This window comes from Oryza sativa, chromosome 2 (genome assembly GCF_034140825.1).
Source record: "Oryza sativa Japonica Group chromosome 2, ASM3414082v1".
In the NCBI taxonomy this organism is placed as follows: domain Eukaryota; kingdom Viridiplantae; phylum Streptophyta; class Magnoliopsida; order Poales; family Poaceae; genus Oryza; species Oryza sativa.
In genome coordinates this window covers 10,000,308-10,016,069 of record NC_089036.1, presented here as the reverse complement: position 1 = coordinate 10,016,069, position 15,762 = coordinate 10,000,308, and the positions used below count along the sequence as shown (strand labels likewise).

Genomic DNA, 15,762 nt, shown 5'->3' with positions numbered 1-15,762 from the left:
AACATTAAGAACTCGTCTGGAACATACGAATCTTACAGGAGCTTGACTTGTCCTTTTGCAGCATTTGCTACCATGAATTGCGGTAGGCTTCAAGGGAAACAGATTACTTACTTTGGAAGGTTCATTCGGCGTCTTTGGGGCCTCGTTTGTAATGTTGCAATTTTACGTGAATTTTGAAGGGAAAAAACTGTTTCCCATGAAAGTCACGTAGAATTTCTTATTAGTTCAAAAGTATGGTCTCTGAAGTTTTTCCTACGCTGGATGATAATTTGTATGAAGTAAAAAAAATAATTTGAGCAAATAGGTATGCTGTAGCGGTAGGTGAGAATGAACTAGAACTATCAAGGGCGGTCTACACAACTTATGATGGAAAATCCACCCGACATTGTACAAATACTAGATCATTAGATTTACTTTGAGATTTGTTCCATCTCCTTCTAGTCAGCCTCCCCCCCTCCCCTCTCCCCTCAAGACATCGATGTCGAGGTGCCCTGCCCCATCGTCTTCTCTGTCTGACGGCGAGGAGCCCTCGGATCCGCTACCTCTAGTTTGTTGCTTCTAAATTAGTCACTCTGATTTGCCCTTGCCACCAAAGTATACGACATAGTTGGAGGGACAAGATCTTATAAGTTGGTTCTACCCTTGTTAAACTAGTAAGGTGGTACTCCCTGCGTTTCAGACTATAAGTAGTTTTGACTTTAATTAAAATCAAACTTTTTCAAATTTAATCAAATTTGTAGAAAATAATAATAATATTTTTAATCCCAAGATAAATATATTATAAAAATATATTCAATTACAGATTTAATGAAACTAATTTGATGTTGTAAATATTACTATATTTGTCTACAAGCTTAATCAAATTTGAAGTAGCTTAATTTTGACCAAAGTCAAAACAAGTTATAATTTGAAATTGGAGGGAGTATTAAATATGAGCACACATCTCTCATAGGCCGCACATGTCAAATTCTAATTGGGTAAGGATGTCACACCCCTCTAGACCCTTAGGAAAACCCTTCTTTTCGTGCTTCCCAAACCCAAACACAAACACTAATCTATGTCCTCTTTTGTTCGTCGGCACTGGAGAAAGGGTGGAGGTCACCAAAGTTAGAGAAGGAGCACAAACACGAATCACGGTTTAGAATCTGTAAAGATTTTGTTCCTAAATTATCCGCCGAATGTCATTTAGCAAATCCGTGAATTAACTGGCACGCGTGTATATTAGTTCATGTGATAGAATTTAAATTTTAAAACTTAGAAATAAAGCTGAGAAATAAATAGGATTAGACGGTAAACCCGGCCGCTCATGCATCACAGAACCTTATCCTGTTCGCTCCTGACCTTCGTTAAAACCTCACCCGCTGCTCTCCCGCTGCGATGGCAGCGCGCCATGGCCATGGCGCCCCTCTTCGTTCCTCCTCCTCATCTCCTCTTCCTCCTCCCAGCCACCACCTCATCATCCCCCGCTGCTTCCCTCAGGCGACTCCTCCTCCCGCCGCTCTCGTGCCACGCGCGCCAGGTGCTCGACGTAATGCCCCAGGGAGACCGCGTCGCCGGCCCGAGAGCCGCCGAGGGAGCTGGCGCTAAAGGCGCGACGGCGCAGGTCGGCGTGGCCACACGGGAGGCCGGCACGGCGGGGCGGCATGGGCGGGGCCGTCATGGCGGCGGCGCGAGGCCGTGGAGGAGAGGGGAGGACAGGCCCGCGCGCGGAGGACAACATGCCGCCGACGACGGGGAGGTTCAGGGAACGAGGAGGGGTGGGGATCTCAAACAACGCAGGGAGGGCAGGCGCTGGACGAGAGGCGAAACGCAAGCGCGGGAATCTGGAAAGGCTGGAAATTCGGGGAGATGCCAGAGTAACGGTAGTGGTGGCAATGCCAGCAGGAAGGGGAAGAAGAAAGCCAAGGGTGGTGAGAACGAAGTCAAGCTGAGAGTCGAGCTGGACATGTGCTCGAAGAGGGGAGACGTGATTGGAGCCATCAACCTGTATGATTCTGCGGTGAAGGAAGGGATCAAAATGGGGCAGCATCACTACAGCGTGCTCCTTTACCTGTGTTCTTCTGCGGCGCTTGGGTTTGTGCAACCGGCGAAAAGTGGCAATGCCGGTAGTGGGATTGCTAGTATTGGGCAGTTACATTCATCGTCTACTCAAAGCGTGGGAAATTTGGAGGGAGACGATGTACAATCTGAAGGCCACTCTGAAGATCAGGAGGGAAACAAGACCGATTTGTTTGCTTCGGATGATGGGACGGAGAAACCGAGTCGAATTCCAGTGAGTGATGAGCTGAGGGAGTATGCAAGAACTCGAGGGTTTGAGATATTTGAGAAGATGCGCTCGGAGGAAGAGAAAGTTCCCATGAATGAGTCTGCTCTGACTGCAGTGGCTCGTATGGCGATGTCCATGGGCAACGGTGACATGGCCTTTGATGTTGTGAAGCAAATGAAGGATCAAGGTATTGCGCCAAAGTTGCGGTCATATGGTCCTGCTTTGACGGCATTCTGCAATAGCGGCAATGTTGAGAAAGCATTTGAGGTGGAAGCACATATGTTGGAGTCTGGTGTCAGACCTGAAGAGCCTGAGTTGGAGACACTTCTCAAGGCTAGTGTGGCCGCACAACAAGGAGACAAGGTTTATTATTTGTTGCATAAGTTCAGGACTACTGTCAGACAAGCATCTTCAACCACAGCTAAACTACTTGAGGATTGGTTTCAGAGCCCAACAGCATCTAAAGTGGGGAAGAGAAAATGGGATTCAGGTGCTATAACAAAAGCTATTGAGAACAATGGTGGGGGTTGGCATGGGTTAGGATGGTTAGGAAGGGGGAAATGGACCATATCACACTCGCACATCGACAGGAATGGTGCATGCCTTGCTTGTGGAGAAAAATTGACTATTATAGATCTTGATCCAAAAGAAACAGAAGATTTTGCCACATTGGTGGCAAAATTAGCTATCAAAAGAGAGAGGAGATCAAACTTTGATAACTTTCAGGTCATCTATCTCTGAACACCGTAAATGCTATTTTTACTAGGCTGTGCATTTACCAATACATGTCATCAATATTATGCCTTGATTAAATTACACTAAATATTTCCGTAAGTGTAGATTGAAGCCAAGGTTTACAGCATGAAAGGATACAAAATTAGATGGGTTTTCAATATTGAGTAAATTATGTATGCTCAGAATTATATCCAATTGTAAACTAAATATAAATATAACAATTCTCCATCTCATTTTGTATATTTAATGAATACTGTGCATTATTTTATTAAGCAGTGTGCAAACTAGAAAATTTCATATGCCACAATATCTTAGTTTCTCTTTATTGCAATTAATTTTTAGCCAACTTGCAGCCTCTTTGTTGGAAAAAGAATTATCATCTTTAAATCATAAATAGTTCTTACAGCGTGTGAATCATGATCAATAGAGCTTTCCAGTGGTGTGTGTAGTCCATATCCTTTCTCTTAATTAACCATTTAGCTTGACTTTTTCGCTGTATTTTTCTATATTCAGAAATGGTTGGAAAAGCATGGCCCTTTTGATGCAGTTGTGGATGGTGCCAACGTTGGCCTTTTTAGCCATAAGCATATTTCCTTGAGTAAGGCATGTATATTGTGATAAATATTTTCTTCTTCTTGTATAACATATATCTAAAATACTAGGCCTCTATCTTTTTTTAACTGGACAGATTAATATTGTTGCTGATGTTATACGGCAAAGATTTCAATCAAGAAAGCTCCCTTTGATAGTTGTGCATAACCGACATCTCACTGGAGAGCGCATGCAAAAGCCTTCTAATCGTAAGTTGGTGGAAAAGTGGAAGCTTTCTAATGCTATTTATGCAACCCCTACTGGCTCAAATGATGATTGGTAAGCTTTTCTACTTTTTAGATGCTATAGGAAGCTGTACAGCAACTGTCCCCCCTGAAGATTGAAAATTAGTTCTCCTTATTTAATGTGTCTACTATTTATGATATATCTGAATTTTCCATTTTCTCAATGTTTTGAATATTGATGTACAACTTGTCTCTGATAAACCATTGCATTAGTTGCTCCTTAGAAGGAGTTGTTTTAGTTATTTGCCTTCCACAGCTGAAGTTTTGAAAATCTTCATCTGTATATGTACAATATGTAATATTTTGGCATATAGTTCAGGTACTGGTTGTATGCTGCTATCAGATGCAAATGCTTGATGGTTACCAATGATGAAATGAGAGACCACACATTTCAGCTCTTGGAAAGAGATTTCTTCCCCAAATGGAAGGAAAGGCATCAGGTGTGGATCTGTTTTGGTGATATTTGTTTATACCTTTTAAGTAAATTTAGAAAATATGATAATGCCAAGAAGTTATCAAGGGTTGACGTGCTACATAGTTTTACCCTGAAACCTCGAGAGAAATATACTTATCTTATTTTATTTAAGATTCACTCTGCAAATATACATCTGTATGAACACTTTCAATATATCTATAGATCATTGTGTACTCGCAACAGAGCTCATTTTATGGTGTCATCTTCACTAACAGGTACGCTTCAATTTTGAGGACAGTTGTGTTACACTTCAAATGCCTCCTCCTTGCTCAGTTGTAATTCAGGTTTGAATTTAACTACTGAAGAAATATTATATTTTCGTATTGTGTAGACATACCATAGTATTTGACTGAAAAATTAAGTGAACTGGCCGTAATATCTCTAGTTCAGATTTGACCTTCAGTTGTCAAGAATTGCCTGAACTAGCCCCTATTTATGCACAAAAACGATCTTCATTGCTATTAAAGCCTTCAATCAGTTGCATGTAATTGTAGCCTTTTAAATTTTTGTTATCTGGACAGACTTCATAATTATTCCATCTGTTCTCTGTGAAACTCAGGAATCTGAGAATGGTCAGTGGCATATCCCTGTTGTCTCTGAGGAAGGTTCACTAGAGAAGGACCGGACCTGGTTATGTGTCACGCGGCGCAACTGAGAGCCAGATTACAATGAAGCTCAAGTTGATCTAGAAACACAATGTGAATAAATCACTACAACATGGTTTGACATTACTGTAGGGACAAAGTTGACCATTCTTTTCTGCTCAGGTCAGAGTCTTAATTCTCCATCCTCTTCATCTTTTTCACTGCTTATTCTGCTTAACCTTATTGTTCAGCTGGCCACATATGATGTATAGAGTTATATGAACATTACAGCTCTGTCATGTCATGTCGTGTGTTGGGAGTTAGTCCTAAATTCTTGAATCCATTTAGCGGACTACTTGTTTCTTGAAACATGTTCTAACAAGGCATTGTTTGTTCACCCGCCTATGTTTTTCTTTGGCCTAACTAACAAGAGGCTCTTCTACAGGATCAAGAACTGACCGTACCTTGTCAAGGTGCCGTTACATACCAACAATTCTTTCATGCTTGGAGTTCCTTCTTCTGTTAAACTGGCCTGTTTCAGGTGTTCAGTAGCCAGAATAGGTGAATAACACGTGCAGAAAAATAGGCCTGACTGCTCAACATTCAGCTACTATATATGGCTATACAAATATGCATTTGGTCTTCCGGTCCTTTGCGTTATATCCAATTTAATCATTCAATAAGGCATTGTGTGTACTGTTATGTGCATGAAGTTAGAACTCTGAACTTGTACCTTTTTTACACTCTACCCTGAACAAGTGAACATTGAACACCGGGTTTTGAAAACCTCCAGAGGCATTGGCGGCTCTGGGTTGTTCTCACTTGTGTTAGGATCATTTAAATTAGCACCTACAAACAATTCCTTCATGAAATTGTTAAAAAAGCAACGAACTTGAAAAAGGGAAGGGTTTATGTTGTTCTATATAAGAGCATGGGCAATAACAGAAGCCCCTAAATGGAGTGGCCTCAAGAAAAAAGATGCCACTGCCATATGTTTATTACATTTCAGCCCTTTCCACACCACACCACTAGTCACTGTGTTGTGCATGGCCGCCTAAGGTCTGAACCCATTTTGTCACAAATTCACCATCTCCATTTCATCTGTCTGAGGGCCTATTTTAAACTCCATATTGGATAGCATATTAGCAGAACGTAAAATGAAACAGTTAATTAGCGCACGATTAATTATGTATTAACCATTATAAATTTAAAAATAGACTGATTTATTTTTTATTTTATTTATTTATTTATTTATATGCAAAACAGAAAGCGTGCTGACGAGGAAGTTGTAATTTGAGTTTGAAGTTTAAAACTAAGTAAAGCAGCAGCAATTGATGCCAATCAGAATCGAGAAATTCCAGGAGGAATAAGAAATAGGGGGAAGAATTTTTGCCGCTATCTGACTCCTTCCTGAGTGAACGCCTCCGCCGCCGCCGCAACCCCGTCCCGCACGGCGGAGCCTGCAGCCGGTGGTGGAGGCCGCGCGACGAGGTTGGTGAAGTGTCGCCGCGCCTCCGCCGCCGCCGACGACGCCGGCGGCCTTGTTCTTCCTCTGGTTCTTGACGGGAAAGATGTGGGGGCGATTTAAGCCGTGGCCGTCAGGTGGGCCGAAAATCTAAGGAAATAAGTTCATTTTTAGTCCCATGACTTGGTTTCCATCTTAAACCGAAATACCAGATACAACGGTGACAACATAACACTAGTATAATGTATAATGTAGATTGCATGACGAATGATTTTGTCCGTCGTGGCAATTACGAGCAATGTTGCCGAAAGGGCGTGCCTTCATGTTACAGCATAGCATGTGTTGCTGGATTTTTCACATTTTGATTCTTTTAGAAAACTTATTATACAAATAGACCCCTAAAAAAACTTATTCTAGAAATGATCTTTTTCACAGCACCAATGTCTTGGCGCCGTGGTCCAACATGATGGCGCCAATGACGTTGGCGCTATCCTCCTAGCCCCCCGGTGAAAGTGCCAATGACGTTGGCGCCGTCCCCCTAGCCCCCCGATGAAAGTTAAGTTACAAATGTGAAAGGGGACGATGACCAATTAGCAAATAAAAAATATTTACAAATAGGTCCTTAGTGGCAATGACCCTTGTGTTGAGGACCTATTTATAATTTTTTTTACAAATGGGTCCTTATTTTATTACAAATAGGTCCTTTTTAAAAAAAATTACAAATTAGTCCTCAGCGCCAATGTCGTTGGCGCCGTCCCCCTTCACATTTGTGACCTAACTTTCACCCAGGGGTAGAGGGGATGGCGCCAACGTCATTGGCGCCGTCATGTTGGACCACGACGCCAACGATATTGGCGCCGTGAAAAGGATCATTTATTAAGTTTTTTAGGGGTTTATTTGTAGGATAAGCTTTTCAAAAGGATTAAAATGTGAAAAATCCAGCATGTGTTGCTGCTGCGATGAATTTTCTATCTGTTTCCATCTACTCCGTCTATCCAAGTACTAAATTTTTTTTCTTGGAAAAGGAGAAATTTCTCTCCCGAAATAAAAAAAATGCAAAATAAAAAAAATCTGATAAGCTAGATTCTTCTTTTTGCCCCCACAGAAAGGGCGACGCTCCGGTGCTTTCTACTCGTAGTATTATACTACGAGTAGAATTAATCCTGACCGTTTATTTTAAAGGGTAGATTAGTAATCTTCTAATACAGATTAGGGGTAATTTTGGCTGGGGCTGATTTCTGTGTCTCGGTCGCTTGATCGCATCAGGGGCCCGACGCAGGCACTGCATCTCGCATGTTACTTATCGCGGCGATGGAACCGATCCATTCCAGCGTCGGCTGCGCGTGGCCTTCCGCCGTTCCGCGTGCATCCAATCGGGGCAGCGGTGCGCAGTTCAATTCGGAGGCCACTCCGACGATGATCCCGGCCCCTCCGCGTGCGGCGGAGACTCGCTTGGATCCATTCCGGCTAGAGTTTGCTTCTGGAAAATACTGCTGTTGCTGCTACTGAATTATACTGTTGGTGACGAAAAATCCTGGCACTGCTGGTGCTTACTTGTGCAGTTGGTGACGAAAAATTGTAGTGCTTGATGTTTCATGAATTCTGCTGTTGGTGATGATGTATGTAACTAGTGTGTGCCGCAGCGAGACACCATTGCAGAGTAGCAGTTAAGCTCTTGGTATTGTGCCATTTTCGTTGCAGTTCTGCGTGTTTAAAGGTTAATGCCTGCTGCTTTTCAAATGTTACGTGGATCTATTTGTGCCATAAATGAAACAATATGATAGAAATATAAATCATCCATGTTTGAATTTTGTTTCATATAACTCTTGATTGCGCTTTGTTGATGATTTTTTTTTGACGCGAGACTCTACCTTATTACCATTTGATTAATGGTGTGTCAAGAAAGTTACATAAAGAATTTAGTTGTCCCAGAAACAGCTTGAGCACAAAAAAATCCTGTAAAGGCAACAGAGAGCAGTGTACGCAAGCTGCTAACCCATCTAGCCAGCAGTGCCATCTCCATCAACACAAACACCCCCGGAGAGTGAAAGGCACGGCCCGAGCCATTCATCGTCAGATTCAGATATTCAGTAGATCTACCTTTGACCATTCCAATCGAACACTCATATATTAGTAGTAGTTAAATTTAATAGACATGCATTTGATTCGATCGAAGACGTTTGCAACAATGATCCATCCAACTCAGGTTTTTCATGTGTGCACCGTGGGGCCTTCACGGCCTATGGCAAAAGTATCCTGCTTCACTGAGATGCTAGGCCCTGCTGCGTAGCCTCTGATGGGGAGAGACACATGCGGCAGCGGCGTCCGGCTGCACGTAGAGAGGAGCGCGCGCACGCGAGCGGCGGTGTCGTGATCATGTACGCTGTTAGGTTTAGTAACTATTAGAAGACGAGTTTACCCTCCGCACATAGTTTTTTTTTAACAAATTTGCCCACCCACGCTTCTACTACCATAAGATGAGATGGTAGTAGAAATATATCTGAACCATTCAATCAAATTAGATCAATGGTTCAGATCGTTTTCTACTATGAGTAGAAAGCACTGGAGTGAGGCTCAGCATTTTCTGGTTCATCGCACAAGTGCAGAATGGTGTAACCTGACCTGAGTTGGAAAAAAAAAAACCCACCTTGCCGTGCATCTCTCAGGAGAACACCAGAAAAGTACAAGATAATCTAGTCCTGGATTCGTGCTTAATATGCAAATATTGATATATGCACCACAGACATGGCAGAAAATGAGGATAAAAAAATGACGGGGGTAAATAAGAACGCTTTAAGGTTGCTGTAAACCTGTTATCAGACATTTATACATAAGGATATTATTGATGAAACTGCTATGATTATGACATGACTTCAGAATTTATACATAAACAACCTTGCCATGAGGCACCAGAAGCATCTCAAGGCTCAACCTACTTTCCAATTTATATCCCTACAATCCTGCCTAAACTGAAATTACATCAATAGGGTAGTATGCCTTCTTGCGTCGCACAAAAAGTGGCAATAAGGATAAGGATTATGTATTATCTTTCTGCAAAACTAGAAAAAATTATGTACTGCCAGGAAAAGTTTTTGCAGCTGCAAATGACCAGAAAATATGAATCTAGTCACTCAATCACTCATCCTTACAAGCCACCAACCTTGCCAGCTGCAGGTTTGTTCTGTTTCATCTTGGCAATGCTGACAAGATCACCAAAGAGTGAATCTTCAGGCCTGGATGCCATTGCTCCACCATGTGAATTACCTTCCTGAACCGAAACCGCATTCATCCTCTGGGTAAGCTCATTCGCGCTAACATAAGCATACGCCGCATTCGGGATGTAGTAAGCTCCAGGTTGCTGGCCAAATCCATAGCCAGCCATCTGAACAGCATACATCTGATGATGATGGCTCATGCCATAGAACTGTCCCCCAAACATCGGTTGGGAGTACATTCCAGCTCCCTGATTGACTTGCATCGAATTGGGGTACATCATCATCCCTCCGTATTGGAGATTCGGTGCGGACTGCGGTTGTGGTGATTGTCGCGGCTGTGTTCCTCCTAGCTGACCATTTGCCATTTGTTGTGGTGACATGAATGATCCTTGGCCAAACTGACCAGAATGTGGTGATTGGGGGTGCATCCCTACTGGTTGCCCTGGTTGCAGTGGCATCTGGCCAAGTTGGGTGGGTTGGGGTGGGTTGTCCATGGATTGCTGAATCTCCCATGGTGGTGGTGGAAGGCCTCCATTTTGATCATCTGCACCAGTCAACAAGAGATTGTGAAATGCCCGGATTGGGATTGGGATCCGGTGCAGTTGCTAGTGTAACTGCAACTTAAGCAGTTGCACTAGCACCACATGATAACAAATTGAGATCAGGTGCAGTTGGTACTACAACTGCACAATAAGGACTGCAAGCAATCTAGCCCATAGGGAGAGTTGGTACTACAACTGCACAATAAGGACTGCAAGCAATCTAGCCCATAGGAAGACAGTAACATGTAACAGGATATTCATAAGTTTCACAGGAAATAATAACCATTTATTCTTGTTTAATGTGAAAGATTTGTGTTGTCTTATGCTTTTATCTAAAAGAATAAAATATATTACCAATGCATTTTAAATCATATCCCCTCCCCATCTCGCGCTCGCGTGCACCCCCACAAGAAAAACAAATCAATTACATACACACAAGATATCATATCAGCAGGCCTGGGAGAGTAATGTATTACCATAGTAAGGTACGATGGCATTGGATGAAACCCCATTTGAATAAGCAACAGGATGCTGAGGCAGAGCAGGTTGCACTGGAGCAGGATATGCTTGTGATGCAGGGAAATTTGAATTTGGTGCCGATGTATTAAAAGAGTTAGTAAGGTTATTGTTGCTTCTGTTGGCATTATTTTGCTCAAACATGTCTGCAAGAGCTAGCACATTCTGATCAGCTGCTGAATATTCTGTGACAGGAACAAGTGCAAGGGAGTTTGCAGGTTCAGGTTTGATGTAATCATCTCCACTAAGAAGGTCGATAACCGGTACTGGTGCTGCAGGAGCTTTTGGACTACTGGATGATGCTGGAGCAGGAAGTGCTAAGGTAGATTGGTTGCTGGCACTTGCAGTCCCTGAAGAACTGAATATAATGGAAGACAAAAAAATGTCAGGATAACATGAACTTCTATCATGGAAAGAAAATTTTAATCCCAGGTGGTTTACTGTTGGTAGAACTACTCAGAAATATATCATCAAAATAATCCCACATTTTATTGGAACCTTCAAGAATTCATATCATATTTCTAGTAGAATATGTTGGAATGATTTGTATAAAGAAATGATTGTCAAAATCTGTAAAACCTTTGAACTGGTGCTTTTGAAGTCCCAGGATTTGCGGGTGGAGAACTATCAATTTTGGTTTGGAGAGATTTTGTTTTCTCCAACCTAACTGCAACGCCTGCAGCAATAGCATCATGTTTTGCTAGAACTCTCTGCAAATCATCATTCAAAGAAAGGCCCTGGCTGAGCAACTCCTCATTCCTGTCAAAATTCCGTATAAGAAATAAGAACCCCTCCAGCATCACACGATTTATCAGTCTTAAATATGATAAAAGTTACCACCATCAGCTAAATCTGATATTTTAAAAATAATGGTAAGAGAGATCCAAAAAACTTACGAGGTAGTGTTTACTAGCTCTACCACTCTCTGCTTGTATGAACGGCATTGATCCACCAGGTCAACAATGACCTCTTGCCTAAGCCCCTGCATATCCAATGTCAGTTCAAGAAACATAGGGAGAATCCTAATAACATATTTTGATATAAATCAGTAATTTTACAAGGATTTAAATAACTCCGGATACAATATAAATACCTCTCTGTTACTAGGATCCAAAGCATTCAACATCTCGGAAAGAACATCCATGATGCCTCGTGCATTCTGAATTTCTGCTAGGCTGGTGAAATAAAAATGATCATTACCAAATTTGTATGGAAACATATGTTTCAATTCTTTTTTGAAATGCTAAAGTTCAGTAGTATACACATCCATTGTAATAAGAAAATTTCAAAAACTGCAATACCTCAATGAAGGCAAATCTGGCACTGATGATCCAGGTGGCTCTTGCTGAGCACTGCGTAAAGATGCAGGATAGTTTTGCAGAGGTTGAGTCTGTGGAGGAGTAAATATTGGAACAGAACCATTTGATCTTTGAGGAAATACGGCCCCAGCACGCTGCCATGTGAACAAGGTTTCCAGGAATGTCACTGAATTAGTTCACGATGGTTTGATATTAAACTAGCTATAATATTATTTGGAAATAGCATGACCACACTCTCATGCTTAACAATTGTGTTACGATGCTGTTATCTTAAAAAAATGAAAATAATTCTCTTATTACCTTATTGGAGTTATACCCTTTGGGGAGAAAAAATAGCATGAAAGAAGAATCAAAGATAATTAGAATATCAGTATATTTGATATAAGTGGAACAATACCAAGAGCTCCTGATATGCTGCGTAGTATTGTGGATATCTTGCACGTACCCCGCCAAAAACTTCTTGCCAAGTGTCTATCAGAGTGAGGATCTTCTCTTTCACATGAAAATCAGGCTAAAAGCTCAAAAGAATAAGGCGTTAAAATTTAAAGAGTTTACAACTAACCAGACAATTTTAACTTTTAAGGTTTAAACTTATATACATACCCTTTTCTTGACTATTTTCACCATTTCATGAAGTATGTCTTTCTCAGCAACTTGCATATGGACAATGTCCCCACAGTTTTTGATCATCGTCTCCAGTAACTGAATCAAGCAGAGAAAGGTTGCAGTTCAGTAAAGGATTACTTAGATGTGGCTTTCCGTTTCAACTTTTCAAGCATGGTGAGGAACAGGACATTTCAAATTCAGAACACTAGAGAATTTCTGTTTTGTCTTTCCTGTTTAATCTTGAATACCAAAAAGTATGACATGACAATAAGAAGTCATTGCATGCATCAGAAGTCTCAAGAAATTACAAGACAAAAAACAAATCCTAACCAGGCCTTTTCCTGATGCCTCACTACATCAGAGCACAATTGCTGCATTTCTCTACTTATCAACCAATGCGAACTATTTTCTCATCATTCACTCCTGATTTTGGAATCTTGCGGTCACTGAAAGAAGTCTCCGGCATCCACCTAAGAATATTCCTACCAGTATCTCATAATACATTCTTACATGGAAATCTCTTCGGGCAGGAGCTGACAGTTACAAGTTAGAATACACACAGGCACACAGCCTCACACAGTTAGCAGGTTGTAAATTACTCAATTACATGCAGTACCCATACGCAAGCATTGCTAAATAAAATGTGTACAGGGTACATAACTAACAGTTGATGTATTAGATCAATACACAAAAATAGTTCCAAAAAAAGATTCAATACACAAAAAATAAACATTTCAAATTATACTCACCGTGAGAGCAAGAAGCTGGACCTTCGCATTCCTGTGTGCAATTCGTTTCTTGATAGACTTCACGACATCTTTTGCTTGCCTATGAATATAGCAGTGAAGTTTGAGAACTTCTTAGACTGAAATTTTCGTAGAACTTCACACAGAACTGGCCGCAAGACCAAAATGTTGATCAAGTTTGCATGTTATAGGAAAAGCTCGAAATTCAGAATTACAGTCACATGAAAACTTTAATTCGATCCTATTTTTACATGAAACTAACTCCAGAACTAGAAAAAAAGAGATCTTTTCAAGATCAAACTTCGATGCCCTAGTTGTAACTGATGTATAATTAGGACGTTGCTGTTTAAATTTAAAACCAACATTTCTCAACTGTCAAGGACTCAAGGTCGGCTTTCACATAGAAATCATCTGAACACATAGATTCCCAACCCAAACAGGATAATCCACAATGAAACAGAATACGTACTTTTCGATCGAAAACTCACACGAATCAATCAAAAGTCACTGAATTCAATTACGAAATATTTTGTCTCAATACCAAAACAAACATGAAGAAAATTAGCCAAACCGCCAATAAGAAAGAACAGAATTCGCTCAAGACGGAGAAAACAAAAGGTGGAACCCTCACCAAAATCAACAAAATCCGCTAACGAATGCGACGCCTCTCAACCAATACAACAGTAAAGAAAGAAAACCGCATGAACAAAATACAGAAAAAGAACGAATAATCTTTCTATTTTCCTCACCCTGGGTCTCGATTGAGGGTGTCGCAGATCTCCAGGTTCATGGCCCAGTCCGGGCCGATGAGCATGTCGTTCGTCGCGCGGTCGACCAGCACGGACGGCATCCTGCTCCCCCCCTCGCCGGAAACCAACCAACTCTCCTACCAAAAAATCCGAAACCGGAGCCGCCTGCGAACCCAAGAACACGAGAAAACCCCCAAAAAAAATCGAACCCTTTTCTTGGCCACAAAAAATGGAAAATCTCTCCTAGAGAAAAAAAAAAAGAGAGAGAGCCAAGAAACGGCGACCTTTGGCGGGCTCAAATGGCAGAGGAAATTAAGGTCGTCGAAGGGAGGAAGGATTCGCGGTTCTTGGATGGTCTCAAAGCGGCCGGCTTTCGGCGAGCACGATAATTTTTTTTTCGATGAATTCCGTGGCGCTGTTCGTCTGCTTCTGATTGTTTTTGTTTGGGTTGGTTTCATTCGTCTCTCTGCGTCTCGCTCTCCGCCCACTGCGCCCTTCTTTTTTCCTTCGATTCCTCTGTCTTTTTCTTATTTTTTTTCCATTTTCTATTTCTTTCCTTAACTGCCTGAGTGAAAAAGGGGAATTTTTAGACCAATCATGCAGATTTTATTGTAGTGCATGTTCTGTAATGTCGTCAGTGTTTTGCATAAATTATGTGTGTCCAATTGGGGTGTGATGTAGTTGAATTTTTGTCATGTCTAAATCTTGTAAGTTAGTTATTTGTGATGTAAGGTGGAGTAGAAGTTTTGTATATTATATTACGCCAGAATGGTTAAAAAAAGCATAATGTTTTATATTACATGATGCTAGCTAGGAAACATGACAGAATTTGTATCTACTAACTTATTTGTCGGTTCAATTTATATGCATTTCTAATTACTCCATAGGTCGAAACTCGTAAGTAAAACTTCCGCTGTCTCGTTATATTGACTAAAATATACAAAACTACAAACATTTGACCAAACTATCGAAAACTACAGATTTAATTATATAAATCACAGAACTACAAATTTAATATCAAATTTATTGTAAAATTATAAATTTAAGTCATTGTATAAAAAAATAGATTTAGTGAGGAAGTTATCAATGAATTACATATTTTAGATTATAGGTCCGTAGCACAATTGTTTTTTCTAAAGTTACAAAAAACTGTAGTTTTCTGATAAAATTATGCTTAATCTATAGTTTGCAATGCCTTAATTATATAGTTTCCTTGAAAAATTGGTGATAAATCATAGTTTTGTGATACATATCTTTTGCAATATATCAATCAAATTATATGCAATTTTGTGAAATTTACTAATTTATATTTGAGAAATTATAGTTCATCAGTCAGCTGGGAAATTATGGAGATGGTAAAGCTAGCTCCATTAATTGCTGAGCTAAAACTACAATTAAAGTTGGAGTACAAGAGAGGAAAAAAGAACCTATACATTGACGATTTTCTTTAGATGGATCGTATATATGCTAGGGGTTGTTAAATAGTCATCCAAAATTAAACATGCATGTGGAGATCATTCTTCAGAGAAATTCATCACCACAAAATTATTTTTATAGAATAAATCTCAGTACATAAAATCTGAAATAAAATATTTGGAGAGAAATGGAAAAGGAAAGACAGGTAGTGGAAATCTATCTATCTTCTATTATATTATATTATATACTAAAAGACCATAAAACTTCCTACAAACGCTCTCAAGCCGCCACG

The 15,762-nt window shown here is 40.6% G+C and overlaps 2 protein-coding genes across 3 annotated transcripts; one reads left to right on the top strand and one right to left on the bottom strand.

The window, feature by feature from the left end:
- The first annotated feature begins 1,302 nt into the window (after positions 1–1,302).
- On the top strand, positions 1,303–5,608 carry LOC4328994 (proteinaceous RNase P 1, chloroplastic/mitochondrial). 2 transcript variants are annotated; one of them, XM_015767629.3, is made up of 7 exons: positions 1,303–2,992; positions 3,515–3,604; positions 3,690–3,871; positions 4,157–4,277; positions 4,528–4,596; positions 4,872–5,079; positions 5,342–5,608. In XM_015767629.3, the coding sequence occupies exons 1-6, from the start codon at positions 1,307–1,309 to the stop codon at positions 4,965–4,967; spliced, it is 2,244 nt and encodes a 747-aa protein (XP_015623115.2). In that variant the 5' UTR covers positions 1,303–1,306; the 3' UTR covers positions 4,968–5,079; positions 5,342–5,608. The 2 variants fall into 2 exon arrangements, with proteins under 2 accessions (XP_015623115.2, XP_015623116.2); XM_015767630.3 differs by having other exon boundaries at positions 4,152–4,277.
- A 3,552-nt stretch (positions 5,609–9,160) lies between these two features.
- Positions 9,161–14,479, bottom strand: LOC4328993 (TOM1-like protein 9). Its single transcript, XM_015771446.2, has 11 exons — positions 14,339–14,479; positions 14,055–14,219; positions 13,309–13,387; positions 12,557–12,655; positions 12,351–12,464; positions 11,936–12,087; positions 11,728–11,809; positions 11,531–11,616; positions 11,214–11,393; positions 10,595–10,992; positions 9,161–10,120 (listed from the first exon to the last, which is right to left on the bottom strand). Exons 2-11 carry the CDS (start codon positions 14,153–14,155, stop codon positions 9,507–9,509), a joined length of 1,905 nt encoding a protein of 634 aa, XP_015626932.1. The 5' UTR covers positions 14,156–14,219; positions 14,339–14,479; the 3' UTR covers positions 9,161–9,506.
- Between the last annotated feature and the right edge of the window lie 1,283 nt (positions 14,480–15,762).

Coding starts and splice junctions, on each gene's coding strand:
- LOC4328993 (XM_015771446.2), bottom strand. CDS start 14,155: ATGCCGTCCGTGCTGGTCGACCGCGCGACGAACGACATGCTCATCGGC. Junction 11,617..11,727: donor TGGATCCTAGTAACAGAGAG/GTATTTATATTG, acceptor TTGGATATGCAG/GGGCTTAGGCAAGAGGTCAT. Junction 10,121..10,594: donor TGCCATCGTACCTTACTATG/GTAATACATTAC, acceptor TGACTGGTGCAG/ATGATCAAAATGGAGGCCTT.
- LOC4328994 (XM_015767629.3), top strand. CDS start 1,307: ATGCATCACAGAACCTTATCCTGTTCGCTCCTGACCTTCGTTAAAACC. Junction 2,993..3,514: donor CAAACTTTGATAACTTTCAG/GTCATCTATCTC, acceptor TTCTATATTCAG/AAATGGTTGGAAAAGCATGG. Junction 4,597..4,871: donor CTTGCTCAGTTGTAATTCAG/GTTTGAATTTAA, acceptor TGTGAAACTCAG/GAATCTGAGAATGGTCAGTG.